General features: G+C 55.9%; 5 protein-coding genes across 5 annotated transcripts; all 5 read right to left on the bottom strand.

The window, feature by feature from the left end:
* Positions 1-3,396: 3,396 nt before the first annotated feature.
* Positions 3,397-3,957, bottom strand: LRP88_10251 (ATP synthase subunit C family protein; the record flags this gene model as incomplete). The annotated part of the gene is made up of 2 exons (XM_083246715.1): positions 3,397-3,731; positions 3,846-3,957. 2 exons carry the CDS (start codon positions 3,955-3,957, stop codon positions 3,397-3,399), a joined length of 447 nt encoding a protein of 148 aa, XP_083097828.1.
* A 3,104-nt stretch (positions 3,958-7,061) lies between these two features.
* LRP88_10252 (acyl-CoA N-acyltransferase) lies at positions 7,062-8,972 on the bottom strand (the record flags this gene model as incomplete). Its single annotated transcript, XM_083246716.1, has 2 exons — positions 7,062-7,910; positions 7,974-8,972. The coding sequence occupies 2 exons, from the start codon at positions 8,970-8,972 to the stop codon at positions 7,062-7,064; spliced, it is 1,848 nt and encodes a 615-aa protein (XP_083097829.1).
* A 525-nt stretch (positions 8,973-9,497) lies between these two features.
* Positions 9,498-11,528, bottom strand: LRP88_10253 (uncharacterized protein; the record flags this gene model as incomplete). The annotated part of the gene is made up of 1 exon (XM_083246717.1): positions 9,498-11,528. One exon carries the CDS (start codon positions 11,526-11,528, stop codon positions 9,498-9,500), a length of 2,031 nt encoding a protein of 676 aa, XP_083097830.1.
* A 1,424-nt stretch (positions 11,529-12,952) lies between these two features.
* LRP88_10254 (proteasome regulatory particle lid subunit RPN3) lies at positions 12,953-14,799 on the bottom strand (the record flags this gene model as incomplete). Its single annotated transcript, XM_083246718.1, has 3 exons — positions 12,953-13,096; positions 13,158-14,488; positions 14,556-14,799. The coding sequence occupies 3 exons, from the start codon at positions 14,797-14,799 to the stop codon at positions 12,953-12,955; spliced, it is 1,719 nt and encodes a 572-aa protein (XP_083097831.1).
* Positions 14,800-15,954: 1,155 nt separating this feature from the next.
* Positions 15,955-18,243, bottom strand: LRP88_10255 (transcription initiation factor TFIID subunit A-domain-containing protein; the record flags this gene model as incomplete). Its single annotated transcript, XM_083246719.1, has 5 exons — positions 15,955-16,209; positions 16,261-17,009; positions 17,064-17,883; positions 17,951-18,006; positions 18,069-18,243. The coding sequence occupies 5 exons, from the start codon at positions 18,241-18,243 to the stop codon at positions 15,955-15,957; spliced, it is 2,055 nt and encodes a 684-aa protein (XP_083097832.1).
* Between the last annotated feature and the right edge of the window lie 195 nt (positions 18,244-18,438).

Below are 18,438 nucleotides of genomic sequence, written 5' to 3' on the forward strand. Positions count from 1 at the left end.
TGTTGTTATATTACATAGAAGATGTATCGAGTTATGCAGCCATCTCAACAGAAGAGTCCAAAGGGCATGTCGTGCCGAGTGTACTAATGATCAAGCAACAAATGAGGCCACGGCAATTGAAAGGATCGGAGAAAAGCAAACCGGCAGCAACAATAGACGCAGCACATACCTAGTCTCGGAAAGAGATCAACCCCCAATCGAAACACTCGGACGCCGTGATCGAACCATGGGGCGCGCGCTGACTGCAGCACAACGCACACCGGCAACGCCCATCGGGATCCCGCCCGCGAGACCCGAGACGCTGCAGAAGGGGAAAAATGGAATGTGCTCGGCCCCCTTCTCCACAAAGGACAAGGGTTTCCCGCGCGCCCTGCCTTGCTACCCCGGATTTTCGCCCCCCGCTTTCGTAGCCTCTTGGTGCAACTGCCGACCATGGGCGGAGAGAATGGGAGATGCGGGTTGAAGAAGAGAAAAGAGTCGCGTGATTATTGTATTTTGAACAAAGATGATATACTTGGTCAATTGAGAAGCCTTAGGGTATCATGGATGCAACACATAAACGCAAAAGCACGTGTAGCCCATCCCAAAAACAGGGCAGATCTAGGTACCCAACGGGCGCCATCTCAAAGCAATTGAATGACGGGACGGCTCTCGAATACGTACATCCCCTTGCGCCCCCGTTGACAAATCACTACGCGTCCAATTTGGGTTTTGCTGACGGGAATCCCCCCCAACGTCCAAGACCCGAGGTGCAAATGGCCAATCGCGACGAACGGGAAGGTACCATCCAACTCAGGGCCTCCTTCCAAATGCAGAAGACTCTCTTCGGCTGTCTCCCCCCTTCATCTCTCTCACGCAGCCACGGCGTCTTCTTCCCCTCACTTTTTGACTCGGGCAATCTCCCTCCGTCAACAAAGCATTACTCAAACTCTCCTTTGTCAACAAGAAAACCACTTGGATGCCTCGTCAAGGCCTCGACGGCGCCGGCTCGCCAGGACAAAGCATCGCATCGCAGCTCCTTCGCCTCTTCTGCTCGATCGCTCGCCCACGGCCGATGCCTCTCACCTCGCCCCATGGCCACCTCCGTGGCTAGATTGCTCTCCATGCATTGCCATGGCACAGAACCAATCCCCATGGTTCACCCACCACCACTGCCGTCCCCCGTCCCGCGCGCCCTGCATCGCGCAGACGACAAATCACCCAGCCATGACGGCCGTTCTTTCCCGATTCCCCTTGTCGATGTGACACAAGGACCTGGACGGAGGGGGCGGGTTGCCAGGCAAGAGTGGCAGGTCATGTGACACCAGATGAGGGGAAACCAAGCGGCATGAAACCCAAGCAGCGGCGTTCTTATTTCCCTTGCCTCCCCCTTCGTTCTTATTGTCTTTCGCGTTGTTCGGTCTGGAGTTGAATGGCTTCAATTCAGACGTCGTTGCGGCTCTTAGATGGTCGATGGGGACCTGTTGGCTCGGCTCGTGCGAACGGTGGAGTCGAGTGGACCTAGAGAACACGGCGATCTGTTGGGTGAGTGAAAGACGAGTCAAGACACGATGCTACGAGCAGTAGCAGCGTGGTATACTGACCCAATGCCAGAGCGATGCCTCCCAAACCATAAACCTAGATTCGACAACAAGACTCTTTTCCCAGGCAAGTACCAGCATCTCTTCTTTCAAAGCTTCCCGATATCCCATCTTTTCCTTCCTTGTACCAAGTGGACCCCAAGACCTTAGCTTGCTTCGTCTCGTTGAGATCTGGAAAACCCCCGATGGCCCAACACCCCGAGTCTTGGACGAGGCCGAGGCCTGTCTTGCTAGCAGCACATCGTGAGTGGTGGAAGTGGTGATGCGTGGCCTTTGACCCTGGGACGCGATAGTCACTTGAGCCGCTCCTCGCCCCTGAACCTCGACATGGTCAAGTACAGCCAGAGATGATGGTTGGCCATTGCTTGAAATGTTCGCCATATCATCATCAATGCAACATCTCGTTGCCCCCAGACAAGCCTCAACTTTGATGGCTTATGGACTTCCCATTCTTCCACTTTGGACTGTCGCCTGTCATACTCTAGAGTACCTGCGTACCACCGACAAGATAGTCTTCACTTGAACACGGACGACATCCCCTGGCGGCACGGAGACCGCCAATTTCGCCATATATCGGTTTGACGAATATCTTGGCCGTGGTGTTCAAGTCGGTTCGCTTGCTCTTCGCCAGGTCCGTTCATCTTGTTGGAGATCTCGTCGGGGACACGCCGGGTCATCGGCTACAGCATTTCGAAACGTCGCACACCTGCAGGACGGTATCGTGTCTATGAAATCCTTTGACATGGACAACTCGAGAGGGGTTGTCGGCTTTCTCGACAGTCGTTGTCGAATCTGAAGGCCCCGGAACTGGTTGGTGCACGATCGACCAGGTATTTACACCTGCTCGATATTCGGGACTACTCCAGATCAGCTCGTCACAATATCCCAGGTGGACTTGTGTTTCCTTACATACCTCTCATCAGCTCCACAATCTTTCCCCCTGGGTTGTTGAACCTGTCCTTGATCCACCCCCGATGCCCGAATCTCCCCTAGCACGCCGCCCCATTGGCCTAGGCGAGACACCAGAGCGAGTGACCCACGGTTGTCAAAAGTCAGTTTTGCACCGTGTGGGGATTTTGGATCCCACCAGGAAACACTGATGGCGATATCGTGCCTTGAAACACAGGCACTCAGGCGCCCAGGGATACCGCCTTGTTGCACTGCTGGCCTGAGCAGAAATTGCTAAGCGGTCCGGGTCAACTCGGTTAAGCTGGCAGGGCGAGTGTCTGCCAGCCCAGCTCGGCTAAGGCGCCAATTCCCCCCGGCACCCGGCCCACGGGAGCTCGATGCAAGCAATTGCCTCATGTCAAGAGCTCTCAGATCTCAACAGCAGCTCACAAAGATGTCATCGATTGAAAGTTAATTGAGACGTCAATTGATAAGATACCGTCCAAAAACGTCACTGTCAAGCTGGCAGGCACTTTTGGTATCGAAACAAGAAAATCTCTTGATGTTGTGGGAGAAGCGGGATGAATGAGGCTTTTTATTTTACAAGTTGGTCCCTGGGAGGAATTACGCAGATTTTCCCCATCTCTATCACAGGGAAGTGCCTATGATCAACGTCCATCCCAGTTCTCTATCCCGTCTATTACAAGACAACCTCCCCTCTATCGTGCAAGCTGGCGTCGAGTGCACCAGTGTCAGGACCTTCAAGACACTGCACAAGGCACCGCGCTCAGCAGCTTCCTCCGTATCATTGACTCGATCATTCGGCACGAGCCTTCCCAATTGGCCGGGAAATAACTTAGGTCTGGAAGAGAAGACATGGTCAGCCTCGAGTCCATCCATCACCGGATATGCGGGGAATATGCGGGGTTTAACTTACGAACTTGGCCATGAGGGCAACCATCAGGTCGAAAAGACCGATGGCCTCGACGAAAGCGAAACCCAGAATGGCGTAGGAGAAGAGCTGGCCTCGGAGAGCGGGGTTGCGGGCAACACCGTTGAGGAGGGCGGCGAAGACGAGACCGATACCAATACCGGCACCAGTCAGACCAATGGCGGCGGAACCCATACCCAGGTTCTTGGAGACCTCAACCATGGCCTGGGCGATCTCGGAGGAGTAGGCACGGCGCTGGACCTGGAAGGCGTTGCGGGTGGTGGCCTGGAGGAGGGTCTGGCGCTTCATGGCCTGGAGGGGGCTGGCAGCGCCTTGAATCGATTGTGAGCGAATTGATCTCGAGGGCGTTGTTCGATCGAGTCGGGTTCGGCACGGGCAGAGCTCAATTGAGCCCGAGGAAAAATTTTGCCGCATCAGGGACTTACCAGAGATGGTTCGCTTGCTGGCGGCAGCGACAGGGGCGCGCACGGCAGGGCGAGCGGCCTTGACGGCCATCTGGGAGGCCAGGCGGGAGGCGAAGACACGAGAAGAGGCCATTGTGATGGTTGTGTGAGGGGAGATGGTTGAAGAGTGAAAGGGAGAAAGAGGCTGATGGGAGGTTTAAGAAAAGAGATACGGAGCTCAGCACGAGACAGGACGGCAGTGGAAGAAGGAAAAGGGAAGAGAGAAAGCGTCTGGAGCCGGGAGGAAAGTGAGGAAAGGTGGGCCCACACGGGTGGATATGATCAGGGGGGTGAGGATGTCAGCCGGGGCAACGGTGGGAGGAAGGGGAACAACGATGAATCCGGGCGAGACATTTTTACGGGGGAACCGGGTGAGAAAACGACTCCGACGCGGACTCCGAACAGAGGGAAGCGCATACAAAATCACGGCTACAGACAGGTCGATTCGCCAGCTTGGACAGCGAAGAGGGTGCTGGCAAAAGGGCGGAAGGGCCAGGACAGAGCGGGTGCGAATATGGCCAGGGTACTGGCTCGACACGGGCTGGTTAGCCGTCGGGGGAAGTCGGGTGGAGGCAACTGGCAGAATCCTGAGACGTGATTGCTCTGGATGGCTTTGAGAAGCTCAAGGCCTGAGGCTTTTACAGTCGGAGGGACGCGCTTGGCGGGTGGACCATGAATCATGGGAGGAGGGCCACGATGAGCGCCAACTAGGGGTTGGGCCGGTGATGGAACGCGCAACATTGAGAAAAATCTCGGTACGAAGGGGGGACAAAGCCGGAACTGCGTGCGAGGACCCCTACCGACCTAGACTAAAAGGCGCCGCGGACCCAACGAAGATTCTGCAGGAGGCGGACAACGACGGCCCTACCGGATTTCCGTCGGAGCATACAGCACATCGCAACCGGGCCCGAATCGACGACGAAAAGCAGCAAATTGACTGAACTTTTGTCAATTGCTTTCAGGGCAAGACAGTCGAGCAAGAGCATTGTGCTTTGCTCCAATTTGCAGGCCGAGAGTCAGGAAAAGTCTGACCGGCTGGCATGAGGTACTCACCTCGTACCAGCGCTTGTCTGAGGCTAGAAGGCGTCAAAATCGATATCAGGGCGGGCTGCCCGGCCGGTACCTGGGCATTGGAGGATGCCGAAAGGTGGCGGCGATTGGCCAGCTGGGACGAACAGACTGGCAGTCTTGGACAGCAACCCCCATGGCTTCGAGGGCGTACAGTACGTTGGGCACAGTAGGTCTGAACACGCAGAGGGTCCCCACTTGGCGGCTTCATGACACAGGATCAGCGAATCAGCCGAGGGATCTTCCACGTGGGTGGATCGAAAAGAAGCTCAAGCCATGGATTTGGCTGTTGGATTCGATGCTGGGAATCCAGAGCTGAGAGCGAACGAAGCAAGTTCCCCGGCGTCCGAACAGCACAGCGGATACCTCCATGATCCGTCCGTCCACCAGATCTCAGATGCAAGTCTGGCACAGTGCAGGGCGGCATCTAGAGGAATTGGCACGTCTCAAACCTGACTGCTACACCCGCCGAACAAGCTCCGATGCTGGACGGCCAGCCAGCAGTGGATGTCTTGGCGCTGGGTTTTTACGACCAAACTCCATGATAGTTTCCTGTCTCAATTGAGGCCGAGACACCGCTCAATGGCTTCTCAAAGCCGTTGAAGACTCTGAGTAACAGGTTTTGCTGGCTCAGACGTTCCAGTTTTATCAGGAAGCTGGGAAATGACAGTGGGTCGGACGTTCGGGAACCGAAAATTTTTCTGCCATGAGTGCGGGAGCGGTTGCATGGCGGGCTCGGCCGTAGCCTGGGCTGCAGCCCAGGACAGTGCGCAAAGACAGAGTTGGAACCGTGGCTGGTGGCTGTTGTGGCCAAGCCAGCGAGCACCAGTTGATATGATGGAGTGGAGGGCTCTCATCAGTGGGAGTGTTGATGTGACGCAGCCTGGTGGGATTGCTTGGCTGCTTGGGAAGCTTCGCTCGACACTTTCCAGAGAGCGGCCTTTAGCCATTGGCGCTGATGGCCTTCACGACGATGCTGGTGGTGGTGTCAAGGCTGACTCTGACGATGTTCTGACACAAAGGCACACAATTCGCAGCCTGTTTCGAGGCCATTGAGGCCATTGAAGCATGATGGAAATGAGGCATAAGGTCATGAAGAGGTCAAGTTGCCTTGAGCTTGGCCCAACCACAATCTCAGCCACGGGACTGCCAATTGGACATGTGTGAATAGTGGTTATTCACACGGTATACATGTGGCAGCCTTGCCTCAGCCACGCCAATGGCAAGCTCTCACTCAAAATTCATATCTTGAATGCATCTCTCAGCATCAATCGCTGGATACGCCGTGCTCAACAATGCAGGCATCTCCACGCCTGTGAGATCGCATGGTCATTGCAGGCATCCTGTAACAGGCAGCTTGGAATAGCCGTGGCGTAGTCTGGGGCACCCGGGGCCTTCCAATGCTGCCGAGATTGGGATTGCCTGCTGGCGATTCGATTGCTGGAAGCCAGAGCCAGAGCCAAACAGGCGAAAAATTTTCGGCACAAGGGGGGGCGTGCAAAGATGGGAACAGGGCAATCTCGGGTTGGCGGACGACCAGCACGCCGTGTTTCTCACTGCCAGACCCGGTGCGAAAAGCGTCAACCTGGTCCAAGCTCCCTGCCTCTTTGGGAAAGCTTGTGGAGCAGCGGCATCGGCAGAGATGGACGACGAGATGGACCGAGATGGGAGGGATTGAGGATGACGGCGGCAAGAGACAGAGCCATTGAGCGCTCTCAGACATGATGAGACGTATCGGAGCTTCAGATTGAGATAGAGTGACCATGTGGGAATCATGTGGTACCAATGTTGAGTCCGCTATGGCCATCAATGGTTCTCAATGGACTCCGGCGTTGGGGATCAAAATGTCCTCGCCATAGCCTCGGCATCTACAACAGCGAGATGATGCGAGATGCTCATGTTGCCAATTGAAGAAGGGCAGAAGTTTCAATTGTTTAAAAGATGGCGTCTAATCCTACTTCAACGCTTATGCTATAGCCCAACAGAGATTCAAGTGTCATATCGACAAGGCGACAAACACGCAGACTTGGTCGATTAGTGCAAAGAAACGATGGTTCAATATAGCTCAATTGACTCTCGAACAATGGGTATCACTATCGCAGAAATCTCAAAAATGAGAAACACAAACACTCACTCCTCATCTTCATCCTCGTCCTTGGCCTCGGGCGCCTTGATGGCATAGCCCTCGACGAACCCCGCGGCATCGCACATACGCTCTAGGCTGATCCGGTGCTCCGCTACGTATCGCCGGACCGCCTGCTTATCTACCCGCACCCGCGGCACCATCTTGACGGGCTCCTTGTCGGCCGTGTCCTCCTTTGCCGGAGGCGCTGTGGTAGATGCTGCCGGGCCCGGAGCCTCGTCCTCCTTTTCCTCCGCATCCGCATCGTCGACAGCCTTGGGTTCGGGCTTACCGGGTCCCAAACCGACTTCTTCGGCGACACCCATATCTCGCAGCACCTGCAGGCAGTCGTCGGGGTGAATCCATGTTGCCTGGCTGCAGTCGTTCAAGTCTACAAGGACCTCGTTACCGGGCCCATTAGCATCGACATCAATGCTAAGTAGCCACCGCGCAATCTCGCCCGCCCAGTACCGCTTGTACCCTTTCTTACCCAGGTCCGATATGGGCTTCTCTGGGCCACCCAGGATACCCTCTCGCCGCGAGATCTCGTACGAAGCCCCCATGAGCAGAGCACCGAGACCCTTTCGCTGCCATGGGGGGAATATCAGGATACAGGCGAGGTTGTTATTGTCCCACGACATCTTCTCCTTGGAAAAGAAGCCTGTTATGCGGGGCGTCGGGGGTTCGTCGTCGGTCGATGTGGTAGCGGGGCCAATGCTTAGGGCGTTCCCAGTCGACGAGGGTTTGGCTGGAGGCGTATAAACGAGCAAGAAATAGTTGAAGCCGGTGACGTCGAAGAAGACGGACTTGTTGTCGAGAAAGAGCTTTGCAAAGAGTGACAGGTTCTGGCAAAAGAGCTGGGAACAAGTATCAGCTTCATCATCCTCGGCGTCATGACAGTATCCTTCACGTAGACTTACCCCGTCCGTCTCGCCGTCCACCTCCCAGATGCTCCATTCTCCCTCGTCCTGAACAATCTCTTCGACATAACGTATATTACCCTCTCCTCTCCGCCTCTTGGGTCCGGTTGATCTGGCCTCTTGCGGCACAAGTACCTTTCTCCGGCCTTGTGGATGAACGTAGATCTTGCGTCCTGGGACATGAGCCCGCCGCTCACACACCTGAACGTGACCCCGCCATGGTATAACCTCCTTGGAATACTTGAAGCAGCTGGGACAGACATGTAAACGGTCGAGCACAGGCGGGTGATCGCGATCCCGTCTAGATGAGGACTTGCCACCTGAAGCCTGATCTTTGGCTCCAGTGTCCTTGCTCCCTCCCTTTCCTGCCATGCCAGAGGAGTCCCCAAGCACCTCCTTTCCGTAATAGCTAGGGTACCATGTGCGGAAAACGATATTACCCAACACCACCTTATCAATATTGCGGTCGGTTCGCAGCGGGGGTCGTGAAGGGGACGACGCTGGAGGCTTTGGGGGGAAGACGGGAGTCACGGTCGGAGGCGGCGGTCGCTCGAGGATGCGCGGCGGCTGTGCTGTTGGGCCATGAGGACGCACGAGCGCTGAAGTGCGGTGCGACGGGCTGATATGCGTTTGAGGTACATGATATGTGATCTCAGGCGCAACCAAGTCCGACGGCGGCCGGCCAGCTCTCGGCGTCTGGACGCTCGTCATGGCTTGCGGGTTATGCCTTACGGCCGGGCCTGGCTGTTCAAGCGGAGCCCATCGCAGAGTTGTAGACGACGGTATTACAGGCGGCGGAACGGCGGTCTCTTGGTGTTTTGCTGGTGGTTGCGCTGAAGTTGTTGCGGTCGCTGCTGGTGGAACTCGTGGGGGTTGGACCGGAGTTTGACGCGTCGCCCGACGCGCGCCGGCGGGAGGAGGTTGAGGTTGAGGTTGGGGCTGGGACTGAGGCTGGGAGGGAGCGGGGTCTTCGTCTTGTCGCTTGCGCTTCTGAGGCATCGCTCACTGTGCGACGCTCAGCCGATGTGTCTTGTTCTATTCGTACGAGAGAGTGAGTTGGTCGAGTCGCATTAGTGAGCATGCAGGCCGAAGGATGCCGAATGCGCCGGGCTTATTTTCTCTTTTTGGGAGGTTGTAGCGATGGTGAAGCTGCCCTGATCTTGCGCCTACACGATGAATACAGCTCAATTCCTCATCAACAAGGTAAAAAGTTAAAAGAGTCAAGTCGCGTCATAGCAAGATTATGGAATGGGCAGATGCGCCGCGCCGCGACGCGGGGGCAGGAGCACCGGTGCGCTGTCACGTGCCGGTAGCCGTTGTAAGTTAGGAACTGAGATTCTGGTCCTGGTGTTGAACATTCCATCACCAAACAACGAGAAGTCTCGCGGCAGCATTAGCATTCGGCAGCGTGAGTATGTCGAAAAATACGATTCATAATGACAATCTGATTCATTCTGGAACTATCGAGCTACCAAAGGAAAAACAACGAGAACGAGTTCAACCAGCAAAACAACCACTCTCCAGTTAGTGTCGGCGCAGCGAGCAGGTTGGCGCATGGGCAGCCATGACACGGTCGAGAGTCTCATCACCCTCCTCCCAGTTTTTGATCAGAGTCATCAGCCGGCGACGGGCGAGGCCAGCGTCACGATTGCGGTACACGCTGTCGATTTTGCGCACGTCAGTCTTGTCGCTGACGAGCCAGCGTCGCTCCTCCTCCTGGAACCGGTTGTACGAGGTACCCTCGCCGTATCGCGCCTGCACATTCACAGCCAGGTGGGTGCGGACGGCTTTGTCCAGCTCCATTTGCGCGTGGCTGCGCTCGGCAGGGTTGGCGAAACGAGTGTCGACCGTTGGCGTAAAGGTGGCCGCCAGGCGCTCTGGATCCGGCAGGACGGAGTAGGCCGTATACCACACAAGTGTCGAGTTCTGGAGGACTGTCTCAGACAAGGTCTTGAGTCCTGGCGGCGAGATGGGGCAGTACCCAAAGTTGAGGTACGCCAGGCGGCTCTTTGTCTCGATGAGCTCCTTGATGGCGGGCACAGCCTCATCCTCGATGAAGTTGTAAGCCTGGCCAAGATCATGAGTCACATACGCCTGGCCAAGGTCAAGGACCTCGAGGTTCGGGTGGCCGGTAGCAGCCTTGCAGAGCGCAATGGCACCTTTGGTGCTGACTCCAACCGACTGTAAGAGCAGTCGAGCCAGATACGGTGCCTTGGGCAATGCAGCTGCAATAGCCTCTACGCCTCCATCGCCAAGTGGGTTGGAGGACATGTAGATAGATGTCACGCCGCAGTGCGGCGACATCAGGAACCTGCCAAGAGCCTGAGCGGCCTCAGTCGAGAGACCGTTGCCATTGAGGTAGAGGTGCTTCAGTGAGAGTTTGGCACCCTCGGGCATGGCGTGTGTAGCCAGACGATCAAAGAGATACGTGGCTCCTCGGTTTCCGAGCTCGGTCTGGTCAAGATCGAGAGTCCGCAGGTTCTTGACTCCAGTGATGAGGCGGTAGACATCCTCGGCGGCGTCTGCGCCAAGCGGGTTGCGTTTCAGCCAGATATTGGTGACGGCCTCAGATTTAACCATGGCATCGACGAGGATTTTGAAGCTTGGTCCATTGATGCAATTTCCTGCAAGGTACCAAGTGTCCATTCGGTCAGGGAACTCCTCGATGAAGTTGGCGATCTCGTGAGCACCAACAGGGCCGATGATATTATTGCCCAGCAAGAAGTGTCGCACAAACTCATTGGGTCGCAGGCTGTCCATTAATTTGCCAATGTGGTCGGGGCCAACAACCATTTTGCAGAGATCCATTCGGCCATCCTCGTACACGACACCTTTGCGGAACTCGGCGCCTTTAACACCGTAGTAAGGCTCACCTCGTCCCTCGTCGAGCTCGAAGCCTTTGGTGTTGCCATTGAGCTCAGAGGTACCACCGTGCTCAAGGTGGCTCAGGAACGGCTCGAGATCAGACTCGTGGGCGATCTGGACAGGCATGGGAATAGCAGGCACGCCGTCGAGTGAGACGGGGTGCTTGGCTGGGTCCCAGACGCCCTGAGCAGTGATGCGAGAAGACCAGATTGGGGCGTTGACACCCGGGCCGACACCACCGGTCAAGCCGTTGGCTGTGTGGCCGTTGCGAATAGTGGCTTTGAGCAGGTCGTATTTTCGCTGAAGGACAGCCCAGGCACGAAGGCGAACGCGGTCTGCATCATATCGAATGATGGCTGTCAATGAACCCTCGTGTACTGGGTACACGAGCGGTGCGATGGCGCAGGCCAGGTTGTGCCGGGCGGATTTGCGTCGAGGAAGATCGTGAAGAGCATCGTCGATACGGTACTTGTCCAGGGGTAGGGCGATGATCTCATCAGCAGTGAAGGGATGAGACGGGTCAAAGTCGGGAAGATGGACCTGGAGGTCCAGAAGGCTCTGGCGGCAGAGACCAGCGAGGTGAATTGCCTGCTCCATGTCGACCACGTCGTGATATACGGTTGGAGGTTTTGCTTTTGGTATTGTAAATGCAGGCGGCTCAATCGGCCGCAACTCGGTAGCGGTAGCCATGGTAGCTAGTGTGCGCTCTTTGCAATCTTGTGGTTTGCCTGTGAACCTCGGGTTTGAGTTCGTAAGCAAGAAGTTGTTGTTGTTTGTGCGATATGCCCTCGATTGCTGCGACTCCCGTGTGCTCTTATATACCAGGCACAACCCGTCTGAGTGACACTGATTCACAGCCCTACGGGTGGAGACCAGAGTTAAAACAAGGGACTCTTGTCTGCCGAGATGCAGCATGTCAATGTTATGTCGGGCGCAGGGCGTGTGCTAGGAGGGCCCCAGGTAAACAAAACAGCACAGCAGGGAAAGCTTACATGCCGAATGAGTCAATTCAAGAAGCATATCCTCGGTAGTTATTGTTGGGGAGTTTCCGCATCTCTCATCCCCCGGTAGGCGCATGAATCCACTGGTGTTCCAGGGTGTAAGAGTAACCATTCGCTTCTGGGTCTACCTGTAAGAGGTTGGATCTTTCGAGGTTGTCTCGATGGCCCGTCGTGATGGAGTTCGGGATTAGGATGGGAGTGCGTTGTTCCCCGTCTAATGGCGGAGTCTTGGTGGTTGTCAGCCTCTAGTTTTGGGGGCCATGCAAGGCAACAGCCGCACTAGCCTACGGGATGTCGATGGAAGGGCGTAGACATTGACAGATCTGTGTCAACGCCAAAGGCTTATTTGACGATTCGACAGGGATCAAGGGTTTCATGTACGTTCGCAACGTTTTCCCCTTTTTTGTTGTTGATGTCTGCGGCTGGTGGCTGAGCTAACAGCCAAAGGCTCAAGACATCCTAAATGCAGTCATGTGATTGTACAACACATACGGATATCAATTTGATGCCTCACATGGTAGACAGACACGAGACCAAAGTCCTAGTGGTCTCAGTAAAACACATCATCGAATATGCTCGACATGCAGTTCATGTCCAGCTAGGTTTACACCTTCGTCGTGAAAGTCAACTCTAGGGATCCATGTCAAAGTTCAGGGTAAGAGTCACGACCGGTTCCCTGCATTGATGATACCACTCGTCCAAGGCTAATTCGATGTTTGACACCGATAGAACGGCATGGAAACCGAAACGAAGTACTCACAGGTAGGCAGCTGCCCATTGCTTCTGTAGCTTCTGTAGGTAGGTACTTGACCCGTACAGGTCACACAGCATCAACACCAAATCTCGAAACAAATACTAGATGTATGCTCTCATTCCAACACCCCCCAATCTCCCTACCAAAAGTATCTAATACACATGGAGGGTATCGAATATGCCCTTGAAACCCCCCTCCAGATCCCACCTCCCCTCTATTCCTGTCCCCCCCCCCCCCAAAGTCCCACAGACAACCCTCGTTACTTCAGGCGTCAGGCGGGTCATTAGTAGAAACTACAGCCAAGAGGACCTATTCCTCGTGGCAAAGGGTGAATGGATGGTAGAGCAGATGCCCAAGCTTTAGATGCCGTCAAAGTCGCCACCAAGATCATCCTCATCCAAATCACCCTCCTGTATCTCCTTGGCCATCTCGCGCTCGCGTTCCCGAGCCTCCTGGGCGTTCTTGAGCTCCAGCCGGTGCTGGTTCATCGGGAATCGCATAGCCTGGTGACACACCCGTTAGTTCAGTTACACAAATTACTGCGGTGCACAGGGGAATACAAACCTTGACACTCTCATCATGCAGAGACAGACACGCTCGGATTCGGTCGTGGAACGCCTCACCCGGCTCACGGGTGGCATACACATCGCCCACCTCCTTGCTCTTCATGAAGCCCCTCTCTCGGTCCAGAGTAGCCTCGATCACACCGTCGCGGATCGCCTTGGCCACAATGTACTCGGCCGACTCCTCGCTGCCAAGCTGCAGGCGGATGCAGATATCCCGAAGGGAGATGCGTGAGTATGACAGAGACATCATGCGAATGCCCGTCTTGATGACGTTCTGTCGGAGGCGCAGGATGAGGCTGTAAGTACCATCCCGTCGGAAAGTGTCGGCGTGGTCCGCAATTGTTGTCTCAAAGTCCTCAAGGTTGCCAACTCTCACCGACTTGACCAGCAGGAAGTAGGGGTGGAGGGCAATCTCCATGGTGGGCTGTCGGAACATGGCCCTGTCAGGGATATCTCCCATCAGAAGCTCCACCACATACAAGAGCTTGGTTGCTGTCTGGGAGAAACCCAGGGCGCAGCTGCTGGAGGGAGCCTTTCGGGTCGCCGCAGTGAGATGCTCGTGCGCCTCAGTGTAGCGCAGCTGAATGGCTCGGATACGGCCAAGGTAGTAGAGGAATCGTGCTACCTGGTTGTTGACAGCATTCTCGGGGAACTGAGTGTGCGAGACCAGGAGATCAGCCTGGTTGATATGCGAGGTCGAGAGGTAATTTCGCAGCAGCAGCACAATCACCGAAGCTTGTGTGTCGACATCCTTTCGTAGCACAGCAGTTCGGAGGGCGGCGAGGAGAGTCGGCCGAATGGCGACGACGGGAGAATGGGGAGATGGGGGCAGAGGAGCGATGTGCTCGCAAAAGATGGAGTAGTAGAAGTAGACCTTGGCTGACAGCGAGTCGAGAGTGCGGCGGTTGAGGGACTGGATCCGTTCCGACAGGTACTTGGAGAAGTCGGCTCCGCGCTGGAACTGCTTCGAGTCGAAGAGGTAGACCTGGACGAGGATGCCAAGGAAGACGTCGATCTCGGGAATAATGTCCTTGTTCTCCTTCTCCTTCTTGGAGCCGTTCTTGGGTGTAGTCTTGGGCTCGTCGATATCCATCTCTGATCCAGCCTGGCGTCCCAGGGGGACATTCTCACGCTCAATAGCGGCCAGGAGCTGCTTGGCGCTATCTACAGAGCTAGAGGTCGCGGGGAAGGTCTCGGAAATGACCTGGGCAATAATATCGGGAGTCAAGCGCTTGCGGATGATGGAGATGGATCGCAGGGCGCGGAGGGAGAATCTGGCGTCGAAGAGGGCAACGGCGCGGTCTAACAGGGCAAAGTTGCTCTTGATATCTGCGCAGGAGGGTAGAGGTTAGCAATTGCTGCTTCACGCACAGTGTCCATCTCGAGGGCTGCTCACCTGCGACTGTCTGCACCACAGGGTCAACCTTGGTCTCCTCCTCCTCCTCGTCCATCGCTACGTCACCCTCAGCATCAGCCGGGGCCTGTGTCGACTTTTTCGACGACTTGGAGGGAGGAACGACCACCGTCATCTCCTCGTCACCGTCCTTGGCGGGCTTCTTGCCCTTGGCCTTTGAGCTGTCCTTCTTCTGGACGCCGTTCTCGAGGGGCTTTTTGCCGTTGTTTGGCGTCTTGCCAGCCATGGCGGCGGATTTAGGCGTGCGTGTCGTGAAGACGGGAGGCTAGATCTGCCGGATGCAGAGGCTGATGACGATAGCGGGATACGATAAAGGTCCCGTGAGTCGTGCGCGCGCTTCGGCTCGTCGCGGCGTGGAAGCAGGGCCAGACAGCGATGAGAGGTTGAACAGGAAGAATCTGAGCGCACTGATGATACTACCGATATCGGTGCTCGTGGTGGGAGTCGTCGAGAAGAAAAAGAGTCAACGATCGTCGTCGAAGTTTGGTGATGGAGAGGTTGACAGAGGTTCGATGGAGGTGATGCTGCTGGGTTGCTGGTGCAAGCTCACCAAATGGGGACTGGGGCTTTGGTGACTGGCCAGTGGGCAACTGAGGCGGCAGCGGAGGAGACGCGGCAGGCTTCAGAGGTACCTGGCAAAGTGCGGCTCTTTGTGTGCGAGCGCAGGTACCGGCCAAGTACCTGGCGTCTCAGGGCCAAGGGCGAGGACCTTAATAAGCTGGCACCTTGTGGGGCTCTCAGCAGTGACGTTTTCGATGTTGCCTGCAGCGCAATCAACCGATTCCAGTTTGGGAGGCATAAAAACAATGGATGGTGAGTTATGCACGTGTTGTTCAGTGATGCATAATTCTGGCTATCACTATCAATAATTCAACTTCAACTTTGTCTTATTGAGCACCAATGATACTGGGCAGTCTCTCTAATTCAATAAATGTATCGATTATGGAGCGCCGACAAGACACCATGCTAGCACTCGAAATACTGTGATCTGTTACACCCCGTTATGGGAATAGCTGCCTTCCCCTGACGACCTCCTGTGAACTGACTCGACCCTGTGGCTACAGTTCTAGGACCTTCGTGTCACTGTCACAGGGCTACCGAAGTGCCAGCTTCGGGAACCAATTAATCTCAACAAGATTCTTGCATACTACCTATGCTAGAACTCATCTTGAATCATCTCAACGGGGCACTTCTAAGCCATAAACAACCTCCCTCGTCGATTTAGTGACGTCCTCGATGCTCGCAAAATCCCTTTGCGCCTTTTGATACGGGTATACGCCCAACGCCCAAGTCCAAAACAAAAAACGACACTCCGCCCCTAAACCGTGTAGTTCACAACCATTAACAACATCCTCCGGTCTTTTTGACGTCATATTCTCCCTCATTCACCCTTGCCCGGCATGACCTTGGCCGCCTGGACGGCACTCATCTTGGCGATCCAACCTGTTGATGGCTGAATCTTGCGGACAGTGCGGAGCTCATCGGAGGAGTATCCGGGCACGCGGATGTTGTACGTGCGCTCCAGCACGAGCTGAATATCTCGAATCTCGAGTACCTTAGATCCACGCTCCTTCGAGTTTCGGCACGCGGCATGGAGAACACTGTCCACAAATGAGTCTGCCATGTTCAAAACGTTCTGGACTATGTTAGCTTTCATCCGATGTGCCCAAACTGTCAATTTGCTTACCTCTTCCACCTCGGGGGTGAGCAGGTTTCCATCCTGACCCTCGGCAGAGCCTCCACAAACTTGTCGAACAAGCTCATCCAATTTCTTCTTGCTCAAAACATGGTCACCCTCGGCCTCGTGGTTGTAGGCTGGGACTCTAGACATGGCCGGTTGATTCATAACTCCGCCGAGCGTGCCACTTCCCTGTGACATTGTAGGCCGCCCGGTGTTGACACCTCCTCCGACTGCGACTCCCTGAGGCACGGCCACGGCCTTCTCAGGAAGCACCTTGGGGATTGGCATTTTAGACTGCATTGGTGTTTGCTGAGGTTGTGGTGGATGGGCGTGAGGGTGACCTTGTTGTGGCTGTTGCGGTACGTTAGGCCCCATCACACCCTGATTCACTGCACCTCCGGGTGTCGGTGTCCCAGCACTGGCAGGCTGACCAGGCACTTGGGCACTGCCGGGAGTGCTGGCAGCTCGCTGGTTTGCGAGACTCATGGCAGCCGAATGACTGAGCGCCCGGGTCGGTCCTCCAGCCGTAACAGGAGCGGCGGCCGCTGCCGCTGCCGCCGCCGCATGCTGAGGCGTAGGGATTCGGGGAGTGTTCTGGGTAGGAGTCCCGGTTTGACTTTGACTCGCTGCAGCGACCATCGAGGGATTTGCAGGGGCGGTATGGGGTTCTTGCTTGACCTGAGGTTGAGGCTGAGGCGGTGCTGGCTGTTGTTGTTGCTGTTGCGGTTGTTGTTGAGGCGGCAGCTGTTGTTGGGCTGGCTGAGGAGTGCCTTGTGTTGGGCGTACCTGTTGTTGCGCTGGCGCTGCACCTGGCGTACCGTTGACAGGAGAAGCGCGACCAGCCGCTATTTGATGCTTGGCAGCCTCAATAGCCGCGTTCACAGGCGCAGCCGTGGTCTGCGCGTTGTTTTGTGGATTGGATTGGGCCTGACCCGCTCGCGCTTGGTTTTGTGCTGCCTGAGCCTGAGCCTGAGCCTGAGCCTGAGCTTGAGCTTGAGCTTGTGCCTGTGCCTGTGCGTGCGCTTGTGCTTGTGCTTGTGCGGTAGCCTGTGTCTGAGCCTGAGCCTGAGCCTGGGCAGCAGCAGCTTGTTGACCAGCTTGTTGGGCAGGAGTGGCTGCCTGTGCCTGGATAGAACCTTGGAGGTTGGTCTGCTGCTTGCGAACACTGTCAACCCACTTATGGGCATCGGCGTGTGACTTGAGCTGGCGCTCTTTCCGAATTTGTAGTTGCCTCATCTCCTCTTCGCTGAACGGGTTTCCGGCCTGATTTCGGTCGTTGATGATTTTATCAATCTGCGCCACCCGCTGCTTGCTGCTCTCCATCGTCATAAGGGCGCGGCCGTATCGCTCCTTAATCTCCTCAACCCACCTAGTAGCGCTAGCTCCAGACCTCTCGGCCAGCTGTGCCGGAGCCTGGAAGTTCATCTTGTTGACATGGCTCATGATATGCTCGGGGATCGGAATCGGCTGAGTAGTGGTTGCGGCGGTCGCGGCAGCTTGAGGGTTCGGTGTCGGCGCGCTGGCGTTGGCGGCTGGGGCTGGGGCGGCGCCCATTGCTTGCTGTTGGGGTTGTGACTGAGGTGTCGCTTGCCCAGCGGCAGCCTGCTGCACTCCCTGAGGACGAGGCTGCTGTTGCGCATTCTGACCTTGAGGTTGCTGCTGGGCTTGACCTTGTTGCTGCTGCTGCTGCTGCAACTGCATCTGCATACGATGCTGTGCGGCCCGGCGCTGTTGGATCTTGGTGATCAATTTCTTAGAGAACTCGATGATCTTCTGTCGCGCGGCGATATTCTCTGGGCTGTTCGGGGGTGAACCTTCGGCCTTGTTCCAGAGACCTTGGAGGCCCTGCTCGTATTTGGACTTCTCCTCGTCGCTAAGTGTGGGAAGGTTTCGAATCTGGGCCGGCTTATACATGGGCGGCGGCTGTCCCTGGGGCTGCTGGCCCTGAGGCTGTTGGCCTTGGCCTTGCTGGCCCATCTGGGGGTTCATGATGGTGGTGGTTGGTGATGTCCGAATTAGGCAATTCGACGGGCTCTCTGTTGCTAGGAAATGTATATGCCCAGGCGCTGGGAGAGGAGAATATTGCGATGCGACAAATAGATACGTTCTGGAAAGTAAATTGTCGGGTTTAGGTAAACACGAAGACCGCAGCCTTGATGAAGGTTTCAATCGGCCGCAGTCCGT

This window comes from Fusarium phalaenopsidis (genome assembly GCF_050370095.1).
Source record: "Fusarium phalaenopsidis strain FUZ10S chromosome Unknown contig_32304, whole genome shotgun sequence".
Classification (NCBI taxonomy): Eukaryota; Fungi; Ascomycota; class Sordariomycetes; order Hypocreales; family Nectriaceae; genus Fusarium; species Fusarium phalaenopsidis.